Here is a 15,482-nt window from a genome sequence, read left to right on the forward strand (position 1 = left end):
CGTCGCTCCCCGCGAGCGCCGTCAGCGTCGCGCCCGGCGCGTCGCCGCTCGCCTCGCGCGCCCTCGCCCCCTCCCGTCCCGCGCACGTCACCACCTCGCAGTCCAGCAGCCACGGCGACGTCGCGTCGCGTCCATCGAACGCGCACACGCGCACGAGGGCGTTCAGATCGCGTCGCACCGCGAACGCGCGCGTCGCATCCGTCGTCGTCGCCGCAACACCATCGCCGTCGCTCGCGTCGCCGCGCGCGCCCTCGCGCGCGCGCTCGAGCGACGCCCACGTCGCGAGCTCGCGCCAGCGCGTCGTCGGCGCGCGCTTCGGCGGCGCCGCGCCGACGTCGTAGCCCGGCGCGTCGTACGCGCGCGCCATTCGCGCGCGCCGCGCTCTGCGACGAATCCGCGCCGACGCCGCGCCGCGCCGCCGGACGCCGCGCCGCGCCGACGCGACGCGCGGTCGGGCGCGCGCCGAACGGCGCGCGATGGCGAAGAAGGGGCGCGAGGCGCGCATCACGCGCGCGATCGCGAAGATTCGCGGCGAGCCGCTGTCGCTCGCGCTGCGAAAGCGCGCGGCGACGCGACCGAGCGCGAGCGACGGCGCGAGCGCGTCGAAGCGATCGGCGTGGAGAAAGCGCAAGGATAAGGCGAAGACGCGGGCGGAGGCGCGAGGGACGGCGACGGCGCCGCAGGGGTATCACGGAGGGATGAAGATTTTGTGCGTGGGCGACGGGAACATGAGCTTCGCGCTGGCGCTGGCGACGCTGTTCGGAAACGACGCGCCGGGGCTGGTGGTGACGACGGACGCGAGCGAAAGAGGGGCGAAAAAAATGTATGGAACGATGGAGGACACGGTGGAGGCGCTGGAGGCGAGCGGGGCGTCGGTGGTGTACGGGATGGAGTGCGAGACGCTGGGGACGAAGAGCGGGAGCGCGACGCTGCGAGGACGCGCGGGAGGGTCGAATTTCGATCGCGTGGTGTTTAATTTTCCCGACGCGGGGGTGGGGAAGGTTGGGATGCTGAGCGTTAGGGCGCAGCGGGAGCTGATCGCGAGTTTCTTTGAGAACGCGCCAAAGTTGTTGAAGTCGAACGGGGAACTGCGATTGACGATGCAAACGGGGGCGCCGTACGATAAGTGGAACGTCGAGGGTCTGGCGCTCAAGGCGCGTTTAGTGTTTAAAACGAGCGTGGAATTTCTTGCGAGCGAGTTTCCCGGGTACGAATACTGCGACACCCCCGCCGAGGACGCCGAGGACGTCGAGCCGAGCGCCGACGACTTGGGCCGGTGCGTGACGTACGTCTTCGCGGCCAACGTCGAGCAGTAGTTTTGGAAAGGCCGCCCGCGCGCGCGCGGCGAGCGGACGCGTGGCGATGTTCGAGATAGAATTGTGCAATAGGAGAAGCTAGACAGTTTTGGAGATTTGTTGTGGTAAAATGGTTATAAAACTGTCGCGCGGCGCGAGTCGATCCGATATTTTGTACAGCCGAAGCTCTCGTCGAGACGATTATTCGTCAAAGTCCGGGTCACCGACGACGTAACCGGCGTATTGCAACATCGGCACGACGAAAGAGATGACGAGCAAGCCGATGACGACGTTCGCGAACACGTCACGCTTCTCGCTCGTCTCGCTCTTCGTCTTGAAGTTGCTTCCCTTTTGCGCCTCAAACTTTGCCGGAGGGCCGGGATCGTCCTTGCCCTCGAGCACCGCCGCGATGCGCTTCACCGACGACGTCAACGCTTCGTTATACTTTTCTTGCTCGAGATTAATACCGTAGTTGCTCGTCAAAACGCTGTCAATCAAAGGATCGCCAACCTGTTTCAAAAATTTTGGCCCCCCCACCAACGCGCCGTCCTTCGTCGACTTCACCAGCAACAAGTTACCCTTATCGTTCCCCTCCTCCACCGTCGGGTACCACGTCTCCAAAACCTTATCCCCAAACGCGAACGGATCGGTCTCAAACACCAATTTTCTCACCGTGATCACGTTCACGTGAAATCCCGTCGCGTCCTCCAGCTCCTTCAGCGTCTTGTTCACCGCCGTCGCCGTCGACCTCGACATCAATCCCGCGTCGTCCACGATGTACCCCGCCGTCGGCGCCGGCGTCGCGAGAATTTCAATCTCCCCCGCCTTCGCGTCGCTCGTCACCGCGCCGAGGCTCAGCGTCGTCGCGAGCGTCGTCGCGATCGCGAAATTTTTAACCTTCGCCGCGATCGTTTCGTCGTCCCCTCGCGTCGCGCGCGCCGCCGCCGCGCTTCGGCGCGTCGTCGTCGTCTTCCGCGTCACCGTCGCCGTCGCCGTCGTCGTCGTCGTCGCGCGCGCGCCCATCATCGTTCGCCGCGCGTCGTCGTCTGCCGACGCGCGGCGCCTTATCGGCCTCATCGTCGAAGATACGCCCTTCGACGCGTTCGCACATCGCGTTCGCGATGTCTACAAAGCGACGCGCATCGCGTTCGAACGCGATTCGACGCAGATAAATGCGCGTCGTTAGGGTTCGGCGTCCACACACTGCGACGCGCGATGCGCGCGCGCGCGCGCGCGTCGCCGCGATCGCTCGCGCTGCGACGCGTCGACGCGACGCGGACGCGCGCGTGGACGCGATGCGCGCGCGAGCAGACGCGACGGGCGCGGCGGGGGACGACGACGGCGATGACGACGGATGCGTCGAAACTCGAGCGCGCGCGCTCGGACGGCGCGAGGCGAGGCGCGGCGACGCGGGCGGCGGCGCCGAGGCGCGCGGACGTCGCGGGGACGGCGGACTCGGCGGTGGCGCGGTTGGAGGGCGCGGCGCGGGCGTGGGCGACGCGGACGCTCGGCGCGTGGACGCCGCCGAAATTTTTATGGCGGAGCGCGGCGACGGGACTGTTGTTCGGAAGCGTGCTGTATCGGTGCGCGCGACAGCCGCGACGGGTGAATTGGGAGCAGACGTTGCAGCAGATCGCGCGCGTGGGGCCGCAAACGCTCGGGGTGTCGCTGTTGACGAGCTCGTTCGTGGGGATGGTGTTTACGATTCAGTTTTGTAAGGAGTTCGCGAAGGTTGGGCTGAAGAACGCGATCGGGGGGTTGCTGGGCCTGGCGTTCGCGCGGGAGTTGACGCCGGTGATCTGCGCGATCGTGCTCACGGGAAGAATCGGGAGCTCGATCGCGGCGGAGTTGGGGACGATGCAGGTGACGGAGCAAGTGGACCAGCTCACGGTGCTCGGGACGGATCCCGTGGATTATCTCGTCATCCCGCGCGTCATCGCGTGCGCGGTGTCGCTGCCGATATTGAGCATAATATCTTTCGCGCAGGCGCTCGGAGCGAGCATTTTACTCGCGGATTTGCGTTACGGAGTGTCGCCGAACGTCATCATCGACAGCGCGGCCAAGTATTTGGAACCGAGCGACATCGGCATCATGACCGCGAAATCCATCGCCTTCGGCGCCGTCATCGCGGTGATTTCCTGCGGCTGGGGTACCACCACCACGGGCGGCGCCAAGGGCGTGGGCGAGAGCACCACCGCGAGCGTCGTCATCAGTCTCACCGCCATCTTCGTCGTCGACTTCGTCCTCTCCCTCGTCTTCTTTCAAAAATAGTCCGGCGTCTCGGCGTCATCGATCGAGCCAGTCACCGCCGCGCGCCCGGCATCGCTTGTATTTCATTTAATTTTTCATCGCCGTCTCGCCGTCGCGAACCGCGCGTCGCCGTCGTCTCGCCGTCTCGCCGTCTCGTCCCGCACACGCCGCCGCGACGATGTCCTCGTCGCCGCCTTGTCGCCATTTCCTCCGCGGGGCGTGTCGCTACGGCGACGCGTGTAAATTCGCCCACGCCGCGCGCGACGCCGACGCCGCGCGCGCGCCTCGCTCGAGGTCGCGCAAAACGCGCCGAAAAGACTCGCGGCAAAAAGTGAAACGGTTTCGCGAGTGGCTCGCGCGCGAGTTCGCCGACGCGCTCGACGGCGGCGTCGTCCTGGACGTCGCCGGCGGCAAGGGCGTCCTGGCGTTCGATCTCATGAACTCGACGAACGCGGCGGAGGTGTGGGTGATCGATCCGCGCGCGATGCGCCTGGGAAGGCTCAGGCGCAGGTTCGCGCTGGGATTTCATCTGCGCGAACGCGAACGCGACGCCGCGACGATACGCGTGCGAGAACCGAAGCACTTGCGAGTGTATTGGTCGCGGGAGGTGTACGCGCGAGAGGACGCGGCGTGGGAAGCGAGAGTGCGAGCGTCGAACGTCGCGGCGCGAGCGAGCAGGTGGTGCGTGTCGGGACTCGTCGCGGACGATAGGAGAGACGCTCGATACGAAGACGCGGGGGCGACGGTGCGCGTCGTCGACGGCGCGGTCGATATCGCGCCGTCGACGGATCGTCGAAGCGATGAGGACGACGCCGACGACGACGCCGGCGACGCCGGCGACGACGCCGACGGTGAAATCGAGTTGGACCAGGACGCCGTCGTCTCCGCGCTCGACGACGTCCTCCGTCGAGTCTCCATCGTCGTCGCCATGCATCCCGACCAAGCCACGGACGCGGCGGTCGATTTCGCCCTCGAGCGCAATCTTCCCTTCGCCGTCGTTCCGTGTTGCGTGTACGCGAAAGAGTTCGGCAAACGCCGGCTCGCCGACGGCTCCCGCGTCACCACGCACGCGCACTTGGTCGACCATCTCGTGCAGAAAGCCGGTCTGACCGACGTGCGCGTCGCCGAGCTTCCCTTTCCCGGGAAAAACGTGGTCGTCTACGGCACGGGTCGACGCGCGTCGACGTGCGTCGCCGTCCAGACGCCGCAGCGCGGAGGCGTAGGAGAATAGGAGAATAGGAGAATAGGAGAATAGGAGAATAGGAACAGACACTCGCGTCGACCGCACTCTCTCGCGCGCACCATGCGCGCGCGTTCGCTCCCGAGCGCGCGCGCGACGCGCGTCGCGTCTCGCGCGACCACATCGCGCGCGCCGCCGTCTCTCTCTCTCTCGCGCGCGCCGCGCGCGCGCTCGGGACGCTTTCGACGTCATCCACCGTCCCGACCGCCGCGCGCGCTCCCCGACGCCGACGTCGCCCCGGTCGAGGCGTGGCAGCTGTGGTTCGGATTCATCGCCGGCGTCAGCCCGTTCGCGATCGCGGCGTACGAATTCGGGAAGCGCGTGCTCATCCAGCGCCGGTGCGCGCTCTGCGCGGGCTCGGGCCTCGTCGAAGTCGAGCGCTCGCGAGGCGCGCGGTTGGTCAAATGCACCGCGTGCGGCGGATTCCTGCCGTGGCAGTCGTGGGAGAGGTTTCTGAGCAGCGAAGCGGGGAACGGGGGCGTGGTGCGCGCGCCGAAGGGGCAGACGTCGGCGTTTTATAGCGTGGAAAAGGCGACGGCGGCGAGCCGGGAGATGGCGGCGCGACGCGCGCGAGACGGCGAGGCGTCGAGCGATCGCGACGGCGACGACGACGCGGGATTAGGGTAGAAATAATGTATGCGACGCACGCGCTCGAACGTCGGACGTTTCGCGGCGTCTGCGCCGTTGAATCGTCGCCGCCGCGAACCGTCGTCGTCGTCGCCGCGCCGCGCGCTCGACGCCGCACTCGCCGACGCCATGCTTCGCGCCGCGCTCTCGAGCGCTCGCGCCTGCGCGTCGTCGCGCAGAGCGCGCGTTCGCGCGCGCGTTCGTCGCGCGCGCGCGCGCGTTCTCACCGTCGCGGCGTCGCCCGAAGCGCCGCCGCCGGTTCCAGACGTCCGCGCCTTCGACGCCGCGCCGCTCGACGTCGACGCCCTGGACGCGTTCCCTCGCCTCTCGAGCGGCAAGTACGCGCTCAAGGGCATGCGACGCGCCGAACTCGCGGATTGGCTCGCGCACGTCGGGGAGAAACGGTCGAGGGCGGACTCGGTGTTCAGAGCCATGTATCGCGAGCTCGGCGGCGACGCCGACGCGAGCGAGGCGTTCGGCGATAAATTTAAAGCGCGTCTGGAGGTTTTGGGAAGCTTCGACGGCGATTTGGAGCTGAGCGATACGAGATTAGCGACGGATGGCACGCGGAAGGTGACGTATAACCTGCGAGGGAGCGGGGGCGGGACGGTGGAGAGCGTGTTGATTCCGGCGCTGACGGAGCGAGGTCGAACGACGGTGTGCGTGAGTTCGCAGCTCGGGTGCGCGATGAATTGCCAGTTTTGTTACACGGCGAAAATGGGGTTGAGGAAAAATCTCAGCGCGGCGCAGATCGTGGAGCAGGTCGTGCAGGCGAGACGGATGGTGGGCGCGAGCGAGGTGTCGAACGTAGTCTTTATGGGCATGGGGGAGCCGCTGCACAACGTCGATGAGGTGTTAAAGGCGGTATCAATCTTGTTGGATCCCAAAGGATTGGGGTTTTCGCGTAACAAAGTCACCGTGAGCACGTCTGGGCTGGTTCCACAGATGGAGCGATTTTTACGCGAGAGTGAGGCGTCGTTGGCCGTGTCGCTCAACGCCACGACGGATTACATTCGCAACTGGATCATGCCCATCAATCGCAAATACAACCTCGAAATGCTTCTTGGATTGCTCCGTCGCGAGTTTCCGCGCCAATCTCTCGGTAGGCACCAAAGACAGGTATTTTTCGAGTACATCATGCTCGAAGGCGTGAACGACAGCGACGAGGACGCGGATCGATTGGTCGAAATCGCTCGCGACATTCCGTGCAAAATCAATCTCATTTATTTCAACACGCACGACGGTTCGGAGTTCAAGTGCAGCGATCAAGAGCGAATCAACGCTTTTCGCCAGCGCGTCAGCGATGCGGGCGTGACGTGCACGATTCGACAGTCTCGAGGGGACGAAGAGATGTCGGCGTGCGGACAGCTCGGCAAGCCGGACGACGAGGCAAACTGGAAACCTCCGCCGCCTCGCATGCGAGACCCGCGCACGCGCGCGCAGCGCTTGTGATCACGATGTTAACGCCGCATACATGCTTATACGATATAGTTACAAGGTTTGTACCGTACTTATTTTTATGTAATTTTACTCCTTCCCGAACAATCCGCCTTGCTCAAACTCTCTCTGACTCGCGTTGCGAAGCAGACGCGCTGCCTCCACCTGGTCGTTCGCTTCCGCGAGCTCCAGCGCGGTGCCGCTCGCCGAGCGAAGAATGTTACTCTCCGACGCGCTGTGTCGAATGTTCGCACCGCTCTCGAGAAGCGCGCTCAGGGAAGAACTCGACCCGTTCGCCGCCGCCACGTGCAGCGCCGAGTACCCGCCTCGCATCTCCCCGTTCACCGCCGCCCCGAGTCGAACCAGCAGCTTCACCATCGCCCCGTGTCCACTGTGCGACGCCACGTGCAGCGCCGTGCATCCGTGCGCGTTCTTCGCCTCCAAATTCGTCCCCTTCCACTCCCCCAAAACCTCCGCCGCGTCCAGCGCGTTCGCGCGCGCCGCCTCGTGCAGCGCCGTGTCCCCCTGTTCGTCCTTCCCGTTCGCGTCCGCCCCTCGCTCGAGCAATAATCGACACACTTCCGCGTGTCCCCACTGCGCCGCCGTCATGAGCGCCGTCGCGCCTCGCTCGTCTCGTTCGTCCACCGCCGCGCCCGCGACGAGGAGCGCCCTCGCCGTGCTCGCCTCCCCGTCCTCGCACGCCGCGTGCAGCGGCGTGTGCAGGTCGTGCTTCGGTCCGCGTCGCGAGAAATCATCCAGCTCGCGTCGCAGCGCGCTCGCCGCGCGCGCCGCGCGCTCGCGCTCGCCGCGCATCGCCGCCGCGTGCCGACGCAGCGCCGCCTCGCTCAATCTCGGACTCGGCGGCCGCTCGTCGCGCATCGCGCGCCCGCGTCGACGCCGACGGCGCGTCGTCTCCGCGCGCGTCGACGCCGCGCGCTGAAACGCGTCGCGATGGCGTCGCGGTGTCGCGATTTCGATCCGCGGTCGCCATTCGTCGCCATTCGTCGACGATGCGCGCGTCGCGATAGCGCCGCGCCATGGGCGTCCGCGACCTGTGGCGGCTGCTCGAACCGAGCGGTCGTCGCGCGGACGCCGACAGCGTGCGAGGCAAGCGCGTGGCCGTCGACGCGTCCATCTGGCTGGTGCAATTCATCAAGGCGACGCGCGACGAAGACGGCGACGTCGCGGCGCGCGCGCACGTCGCCGGGTTCTTTCGCAGGATCGCGCGGTTGCTGCGTCACGGCGCGCGACCGGTGTTCGTGTTCGACGGGGCGACGCCGGCGCTGAAGAGGCGGACGACGGCGACGCGACGACGCGCGCGGGAGCGGAGCGCGGCGAAGGTGCGCGTGGCGGCGGAGAAGGTTTTGTTGAACGAACTGAAGCGACGGGCGCTGGTGGCGGCGGCGAACGGAGGGGAGGTGGGAAATGGAGGGGGGGTGGCGATCGCGGCGCGCGATGGGGACGATGGAGACGACGGCGACGAGCGGGATTCGGAGGCGGAGGCGGAGGAGGAGGAGGAGGAGGAGTTGGACGTGTTCGTGCCGGACGGCGAATCGATCGATCCCGAGGTGCTCGGCGCGCTGCCGCCGTCGGTGCGAATGGAGGTCGTGATGCGAATGCGGGATAAGCGCGTGGCGGATAATCGAGAGCATTTCGCCGCGGCTTCGGGAAAGATGCAAGATTTCAGCGCGTTGCAGTTGGAGACGTATCTTAAAGGGACGAAATTGAAGCGAGAGATCGATCGCGTGATGCAGAAATCGGATTTGAACGATCCGATGACGTCCAAACGCGTCGCGGCGCAGGATAATCGCGATTTTATATTTGCCGGACCATCTTCGTCGAATCGAACGACTTCGAGCGGAGCGCTGGCGCTCGCGCCGCCGCAGCCGCCGCCGTCGACGTCGGGGGTGTTAGGTTTGACGACGGGTACGTTTGCGTCGGATCAACTCGCTGGGGTGCGAACGGGGCGACGTGGTCGCGCGCCGACGGCGCTCGTCGCGCCGCAAGAACGATTTTTAGTGACGAACCTTCACCCGACGCTTCCGACGCCATCAGTCGCCAAATCCGTCGCGGAGACGCCCATCGTGTTGAGCAAAGAGCCATCGACGTTGGATTTGCAAATCTCATTCACCACGGAAAATATCAAAGCTGCGGCGAAAGACCCGTTATTCGCGAGCGCGGACGACGCCACGGCGGCCGATGAAGACGAAGACGACATCGTCGCCGTTGCCGACGCCGACGAGGAATGGGAAGACGTGGAAGACGACGTCAAACCGTCGCCCGCGAAACTCGCGCTTGCCGCGCCGTCACCGCTAGCCCGTCATGACGATGACGTTATGGATTTGAGTGAAGACGCTGACGACGCCGATGATGAGTCACACGGCGATGGAACCGCGTTGAAACGCAAGAGCGTGTACTCTCTCAGCCACGGTTTTCTCAAAGGGCGAAGCTTGGGTGGATGGGACGCCGACGAAGAAGAGGCTGCTGTGCGAGCCGCGGCGGAGGCTGAAACAGAAGCAGACGTCGACGCCGCAATAGCCATCGGTGTGCGAGGAGATGAAGAAGCGTTAGCGCCGTTGAATCACGACGACGAGAGTGAGCAGTTGCAAAGGGCCATCGCGATGAGCGTCGCTACGGCGCGCGAGGAAGAGTCGCCGACCAAGGCAGCCGCAGACGGTGTGGAAGTTGAAGCACAATTAGAAACGAACGAGAGTGAAGACGGAAACAACAATGATGATGATGACAAAGATGACGACGGGTTGAAAGCAGCGATAGCGATGAGTTTGGCCAAGCACGTCGACGATTCTTTGAAACAGTCGGATGATTCTAAAGAAGTAGACGTCGTCGAGATTGAAGAAACGAAGCAAGAAGAAGAAATCGATTCGGAAGAAGAGCAGTGGATCGAGGCGGCGCGCGAAGCTGAACGCATCGCCGAGCGCGCCCGAGTGGAACGTCTAATTTGCGAAGCAGAGGAAGAGCAAGAGCGTCTGAAGCATGAGATTCGTCAAGCCAAGAAAGGTGCCGAACACGTCACGGATGAGATGTACCGAGACGTCCAAGAACTGCTCACGCTTTTCGGAATTCCTTACATCATCGCGCCGCAAGAAGCTGAAGCGCAGTGCGCGTATCTCAACCAGCACAAGCTTGTCGACGCCGTCATCACGGACGATAGCGATGTCTTTCTGTTTGGCGCATCGCACGTGTACAGAAACTTTTTCTCGGAGAAAAAATACTGCGAAGTCTACACCGCAGATCGTATCAAGAGAGAACTAGGACTCGATCGAGATCGTTTCATTCAACTCGCGCTCTTGCTCGGGAGCGATTACACCGAAGGCGTCGGCGGCGTCGGCATCGTGAACGCGCTCGAAATCGTCAGCGTGTTTAAAGGAAACGTTATGGATGCGAGTAAAGCGTTCAGAGAGTGGATTGATATGGAAGAACTCACCATGGTTCCCGAACGCTTGCTTCCTTCGCCGTCGAAAACGTCCGCGGAGAGCGCGACGGACGACGCGATCACCGCCGCCTTCAAAGAGAAACATCGCTCGCTGAAAAAGAGTTGGGAAGTTCCCGCGAATTACCCATCCCTAGAAGTCGTCAAAGCGTACCAGTATCCGTCAGTCGATCAAAGCGAAGAAACTTTCGAGTGGGGAAAGCCTGACTTGGACATGCTTCGCTTGTTTTGCATCAAGACGTTGTCGTGGACGCGAGACGCGGCGGATCAAATTTTGCTCCCGATGATGAAATCGTGGTCGAAACGCGACGACCAGCGTCGCATCGATAGCTTCTTCGAAACTTCTCACGCTGTGAGCTCGCGAGTGGCGAAATTCCGCTCGAAACGTCTCGGAGACGCGGTGAAAAATCTCACCAACGCCTCGGGATCCGAAGTCGCGGCGATGATTCTCAAGAGAACTCGCGAGGAGGCGTTGGGAGACGTCATCGTGGATTACGACGATGATCAGCACGACAACGCGGTTTCCGACCCGGAACCTAAACTCGACGACGGCGACGACGCCGATTTCGCTGACTTGGACTTGTCGCAGTATTCGAGCGACCGCGTCGCTTCGCCGTCGCCGAAGAAGCCAAAGAACCGCGCGACCGCGAAACCCAAACCCCGAGCAAAGCCCAAGCCCGAGCCCAAGCCCGAGCCCAAAACCACGTCACCCCGCGCGTCCGCGCGATCGAATCGAAACGTCGACAAAAATTAGCTCTCGACGCCGCTAGCTCGGCGTCTGAAAAATCGCAAACAAAAAATTCGCGCTCTCTTTACAACCTCCCGCGCCCGCCTACCCGCTCGCCGCGAGCACCGCGGACATCGCTATGAATCCAAATATCAACCCATACGTCACGTAATCCACCGCGCTCTTCGCCTTGCTCGCGCTCCCGAACATTCGCGATTCGTTCAGCGAGTTCACCACGCCGTCGCCCTTCGGCCCCTGAAACATGATGAGCGCCACCGTCGCCGCGCCGACGACCGCGCGCGCCGTCTCCAGCCCTCCCGCGAGCTGCGACGTCGCGATCTCCATCGCCTCGCCCGTCGGCACCGCGCGCGTCTCCCATCGTCGTCGCGTCGTCGTCGTCGTCGCGCGCGAAACCCCGACCGCGCGTCGTCGTCGCGTCGCGTCGCGCTCGCGCGCGCGCCCGCGCCCGCGCGCCGTCGTCGTCGTCGCCATCGTCGCGCGCGTCGTCGCCATCGTCGCGCGCGCTCGGTCCCGCGCCGCGCGTCGCGATGCGGCGACGACGACGTCGATTCGACCCGTCCCGCCGCGATCGCGATTCGCCGCACTGCGCGTCGCCGACGCGCCCGCGCACGTCCGACTCGCGCGCAGACGCGCGCGATGCTCGCCTCCGTCGCGCCCGCGCGCGCGTCGCGCGTCGCGATCGTCGCGCGCGTCGACGCGCGCCGCCGAAGATGCGCCGCACCGCGCGGACGAATCGTCGCGGCGAAGCGCGACGACGACGCCGACGGCGCGTCGAGCGCGCCGAAGGGGTTCCCGCTGAAGGGATCGTCCTCGCCCGGCGGCTCGCGCGGACCCGGGGCGGCGCCGCTGCGCATGGAGACGACGGAGCAGAGAAAGTTTGGGTACGGCGGCGACGGGCAACCGCCGCGCGACGACGACGACGACGAGGAGGCGTGGGACGACGGATGGAATCCCGGCGACGAGGGACAACCGAGCGCGTGGGGGTTGGTAATTCTGTTGGTCATCGGATCGTGGGCGCTGTGGGAGTATAAACGACCGGGAGGGTCGCTGAACCCGGAGACGAAGCGAAGGAAGCAGCGCGCGAGGTACGAGCGCGCGTTCAAGGCCAAGTACGGGTACCTGCCGGGCGAACGACCGCCGTCGACGGGCGCGACGGGGTCGATCTCGGGATTGGATTGATCGCGGTTTTGAATCGTCGACGACTCGGACGGCGTCGATTCGATTCGATTCGATTCGATTCGGTTCGATTCGATTCCGTTCCGTTCGGCGCTCGCGACTCGACTCGGGCAATTTTAAACCATCTCCGCGAGTCTCGATCGACGCGTCTCGCGTCGCGCGACGAATGAAATCGTGTTTTCCCATCGTCATCGCTCGACCCGCGCGTTCGCTCGCGTCGTCGCGGTCGCCGTCGCCGTCGTTCGCTCCGCTCGCGTCTCGCCTCGCCTCGCGTTCGCGCCACAGCTCGGCGCGCGATCGATCGATCGATCGATACATGTTCCCGACGAGCGTGCGCAAACCATCGCCCGGACCCGCGCCTGACGCGAGCGAAAGCGACGAGCGCGCGGCGTCTCCCGCGCCGTCGGAACCGAGCGCGCGGACGTCGGACGACGAGCGCGTCGAGCGCGACTACGACGAGGGCGCGGCGGAATCGGCGCGAGAAAAGTACCGACTTCAGGGCAAAGCCGGGTGCGATCGCGTCCTCGAAGCGCTGCGACGGGAGAAAGAGAGCGTGAAAGAGACGCGACAGTACCTGTTCGGACGGTTGTTGAACCTGCAGCTCGAAGAGGCGGTGCTGCGGGATCATCTGAACGCGACGGTGAACGCGGCGAGCGATGCCGCGAGGGAGGGAAACGGGGGATCGGGACGTGAAGTGGAAGCGAGGGAAACGCAGAGCGGCGCTGAAACATAAGAGACCCGAACAATTGGTGGAGTCGCTGATTCGGGAGTTCGGCGTGGTGCGAGGGACGCGCGCGAGGGGGCAGGTTTGGATCGGGGCGACGCGGCGGTTGGGGTATCTGTTGGAGCAGACGTGTTTGGGGCGAAGAGCGCGCGCGGGGACGGAGATTGGCGTGCCGTTGACGCCGAATGGGGCCGGAAACGAACTCGTGATACGAGTCTGCTGCGAGGATGCGTATTACATGTGCGCGTTTTTGCGGTGTTTAGTGGTGAGCGAGGACGGGGACGAAGACGCGGCGCGGGAAATTCGGCTCGGGTTAGGGACGCGGGAGATGGACTGCGAGACGCTTTGGCGCGTGTTTCGACGCGATTGTGGGCACGCGTTCGCATTGAAGTGCGCGGCGACGGTGCACTTCAGACTCACGGGTTGGTTACCGCGCAGCGGATTACAATACGGTGCAGATTTCGTGTTATACCAGCGTCACCCGTCGCTCGTGCACAGCGACTCCACCGTGGTGCTGGTGCCCGACGCCGCCGCGCGTAGGAGCTTTCAAATCGACGACGACGACGCGCCCCATCGCGGCGTCGCGCTCGACAACGGCTGGCCCGACTGGCCCGATTTGCAGGCTACGTCAAGATTGGCCGTGCAGGTGAGCAAGAAATTCATCGAGGCGCACATCTCGGCGCCGAAAAACGTGAATTGGAACGAGCCGTCGTGCTTACAGCACATTTACGTCAACGAGATTGAAGTCTCGCGATTCAATACGAAAAAACACTTGGAGAATTACCAAGGAGATTAGAGAATGTGTACATCAGTTACAAACTTGTTGAATAAAAGAAAATGATCAATTCATCCATCGACGGTCACCGTTTCGTCGACTTTCGAAAAATTTTTATAAAACGCCGTGAAGTGTTTGAAACAGATATCGATGTCTTCCGTGCCGCACATCTCGCGCACGGAGTGCATGCTTAGTTGAGGGATACCCACGTCTACGGTGCGGATGCCGACGCCGGCGGCGATGATCGGACCGATTGTGGAACCACATCCCATGTCGTTGCGCACCACAAAGTCTTGCGTCGGAACGTTTTCCATCTTGGCGCACTCACGAAACAAGTAAGACGTCACCGCTGTCGTCGCGTATCGCTGGTTGGCGTTGTGCTTCACCACCATGCCCTTGTGCATCTTTGGTTGATGATTATCTTCGTGCTTATCCATATAATTCGGGTGCAACGCGTGCGCCATGTCGGCGCTGACGAGGAAAGAGTTGCGCACGGTGCGTTCAACGAGACCTTCGCCGCCTTGGTTCGGCGCCGCCTTACTAAGCGCCGACGCCGCGCGTTTGATGGATTCAAACATCATCGGTGATCCGCCGCCATAAAATGACGAGCTTCCAACCTCCTCGTTGTCGAACAGCGCCACCATTTGCACGCCGGTTTGCTCGGCGAGCGCCGCCGCGCTCGTGGCTTCGATTAAAGCCCGAACGCCGCAATAGCTCGACGCCAAGTTGTCCAATCGTCCCGAAAAAATAAACTCGCGCGCCGCGCCACCGATGACGGATGGCTGCGTGTCACAAACATTCAGTTCAAAGTCAGCGATATCGCCTGGTGCGCACCCGAGCTCTTCCGCGAGAACGGCGAGCAAAAGAGCGTGATGGGCGCCGCCGTCGTTGGCCACCTTTTCCTCGAGTTCGCCTTTTATCGCGGTGGCAAGAATCGGCGCAAAATTCGTCTCCGTGTTCGGTTTGAACCCATTCGTCGAGATTTCACGATCAAGATGAATCGCGAGCGTGGGAATGCGAATGATCGGTCGATCGATGCGCACCAACTCGTGCGCCAACTTTCCGTCTCGTTTGACGAGCACTCGCCCCGCGACGCTCAAATCGCGGTCGAACCACGTGTGCCACAACCCCCCGCCATACGTCTGCACGCCCACTTGCATGAAACCACCTTTTTTAATTTTTGACACCGGTTTCAACTTCGGGCACGGCGAATCGGTGTGCGCGGCGACAACGTTGAACCCGTTACCCGGTTCGTACGCCCCGCCCACGGCGAACGCCACCAACGCGCTTTGGTTTCGCGTCACGTAATACTTTCCATTTCTCTTCAGATCTCCCCACTCTACGCTTTCACTGATCTTGGAGTATCCTGCAGCTTCTAAAAGCTTCACCGACGCCTCCGTGGCGTGATGCGCCGTCCACGAATCGTTCAAAAAGTCAACCAAATCGTTCGCCACGCTCGCCGCCGCGCCGCCGTTCACCGTCCCGAACCTTCGAATGTCCCGTCGGTCGTCTCGGCGTCCGCGCGCGTCGCTCTCACGCGCGAGTCGCGCGTTTATGCGCGGTGCGGCGCCACTGAACGCGCACTCGGGCGCGCGCATCGCGCGCACGCGGCACGAAGTCGCGCTGCGCGTCGAGGTTTGTTGGGCGACTCGCGGCGACGCCGACGCGCCGTGCGTCGCCGACGCGCGTCGCGCGCGCGCGTCGACGGCGTATCGGTGCATGACGTATCTCGTGACGCGCGTGGCGATGCGCGCAGGAG

The 15,482-nt window shown here is 63.9% G+C and overlaps 13 protein-coding genes across 13 annotated transcripts; 8 read left to right on the plus strand and 5 right to left on the minus strand.

Annotated features, from left to right (window-relative positions):
- Nucleotides 1–698: 698 nt before the first annotated feature.
- On the plus strand, nucleotides 699–1,316 carry OSTLU_26874 (predicted protein; the record flags this gene model as incomplete). Its single annotated transcript, XM_001420627.1, has 1 exon — nucleotides 699–1,316. One exon carries the CDS (start codon nucleotides 699–701, stop codon nucleotides 1,314–1,316), a length of 618 nt encoding a protein of 205 aa, XP_001420664.1.
- A 180-nt stretch (nucleotides 1,317–1,496) lies between these two features.
- OSTLU_17635 (predicted protein) lies at nucleotides 1,497–2,321 on the minus strand (the record flags this gene model as incomplete). Its single annotated transcript, XM_001420789.1, has 1 exon — nucleotides 1,497–2,321. The coding sequence occupies one exon, from the start codon at nucleotides 2,319–2,321 to the stop codon at nucleotides 1,497–1,499; it is 825 nt and encodes a 274-aa protein (XP_001420826.1).
- A 318-nt stretch (nucleotides 2,322–2,639) lies between these two features.
- Nucleotides 2,640–3,566, plus strand: OSTLU_26876 (ABC(membrane) family transporter: toluene tolerance; the record flags this gene model as incomplete). The annotated part of the gene is made up of 1 exon (XM_001420628.1): nucleotides 2,640–3,566. One exon carries the CDS (start codon nucleotides 2,640–2,642, stop codon nucleotides 3,564–3,566), a length of 927 nt encoding a protein of 308 aa, XP_001420665.1.
- A 31-nt stretch (nucleotides 3,567–3,597) lies between these two features.
- Nucleotides 3,598–4,479, minus strand: OSTLU_93544 (predicted protein; the record flags this gene model as incomplete). The annotated part of the gene is made up of 1 exon (XM_001420790.1): nucleotides 3,598–4,479. One exon carries the CDS (start codon nucleotides 4,477–4,479, stop codon nucleotides 3,598–3,600), a length of 882 nt encoding a protein of 293 aa, XP_001420827.1.
- Nucleotides 4,474–4,776, plus strand: OSTLU_26877 (predicted protein; the record flags this gene model as incomplete). Its single annotated transcript, XM_001420629.1, has 1 exon — nucleotides 4,474–4,776. One exon carries the CDS (start codon nucleotides 4,474–4,476, stop codon nucleotides 4,774–4,776), a length of 303 nt encoding a protein of 100 aa, XP_001420666.1.
- A 72-nt stretch (nucleotides 4,777–4,848) lies between these two features.
- Nucleotides 4,849–5,412, plus strand: OSTLU_88811 (predicted protein; the record flags this gene model as incomplete). Its single annotated transcript, XM_001420630.1, has 1 exon — nucleotides 4,849–5,412. One exon carries the CDS (start codon nucleotides 4,849–4,851, stop codon nucleotides 5,410–5,412), a length of 564 nt encoding a protein of 187 aa, XP_001420667.1.
- A 687-nt stretch (nucleotides 5,413–6,099) lies between these two features.
- Nucleotides 6,100–6,864, plus strand: OSTLU_17638 (predicted protein; the record flags this gene model as incomplete). Its single annotated transcript, XM_001420631.1, has 1 exon — nucleotides 6,100–6,864. One exon carries the CDS (start codon nucleotides 6,100–6,102, stop codon nucleotides 6,862–6,864), a length of 765 nt encoding a protein of 254 aa, XP_001420668.1.
- A 273-nt stretch (nucleotides 6,865–7,137) lies between these two features.
- On the minus strand, nucleotides 7,138–7,572 carry OSTLU_8694 (predicted protein; the record flags this gene model as incomplete). Its single annotated transcript, XM_001420791.1, has 1 exon — nucleotides 7,138–7,572. A coding segment is annotated over one exon (435 nt), but the record flags the coding sequence as incomplete, so codon positions are not given.
- Nucleotides 7,573–9,890: 2,318 nt separating this feature from the next.
- Nucleotides 9,891–10,703, plus strand: OSTLU_3874 (predicted protein; the record flags this gene model as incomplete). The annotated part of the gene is made up of 1 exon (XM_001420632.1): nucleotides 9,891–10,703. A coding segment is annotated over one exon (813 nt), but the record flags the coding sequence as incomplete, so codon positions are not given.
- Nucleotides 10,704–11,132: 429 nt separating this feature from the next.
- Nucleotides 11,133–11,372, minus strand: OSTLU_26881 (predicted protein; the record flags this gene model as incomplete). Its single annotated transcript, XM_001420792.1, has 1 exon — nucleotides 11,133–11,372. The coding sequence occupies one exon, from the start codon at nucleotides 11,370–11,372 to the stop codon at nucleotides 11,133–11,135; it is 240 nt and encodes a 79-aa protein (XP_001420829.1).
- A 312-nt stretch (nucleotides 11,373–11,684) lies between these two features.
- On the plus strand, nucleotides 11,685–12,227 carry OSTLU_17640 (predicted protein; the record flags this gene model as incomplete). The annotated part of the gene is made up of 1 exon (XM_001420633.1): nucleotides 11,685–12,227. The coding sequence occupies one exon, from the start codon at nucleotides 11,685–11,687 to the stop codon at nucleotides 12,225–12,227; it is 543 nt and encodes a 180-aa protein (XP_001420670.1).
- A 313-nt stretch (nucleotides 12,228–12,540) lies between these two features.
- Nucleotides 12,541–13,744, plus strand: OSTLU_26883 (predicted protein; the record flags this gene model as incomplete). Its single annotated transcript, XM_001420634.1, has 2 exons — nucleotides 12,541–12,864; nucleotides 12,920–13,744. 2 exons carry the CDS (start codon nucleotides 12,541–12,543, stop codon nucleotides 13,742–13,744), a joined length of 1,149 nt encoding a protein of 382 aa, XP_001420671.1.
- A 50-nt stretch (nucleotides 13,745–13,794) lies between these two features.
- OSTLU_13136 (predicted protein) lies at nucleotides 13,795–15,321 on the minus strand (the record flags this gene model as incomplete). Its single annotated transcript, XM_001420793.1, has 2 exons — nucleotides 13,795–15,178; nucleotides 15,308–15,321. 2 exons carry the CDS (start codon nucleotides 15,319–15,321, stop codon nucleotides 13,795–13,797), a joined length of 1,398 nt encoding a protein of 465 aa, XP_001420830.1.
- Between the last annotated feature and the right edge of the window lie 161 nt (nucleotides 15,322–15,482).

This window comes from Ostreococcus lucimarinus, chromosome 12 (assembly GCF_000092065.1).
Source record: "Ostreococcus lucimarinus CCE9901 chromosome 12, complete sequence".
NCBI lineage: Eukaryota > Viridiplantae > Chlorophyta > Mamiellophyceae > Mamiellales > Bathycoccaceae > Ostreococcus > Ostreococcus sp. 'lucimarinus'.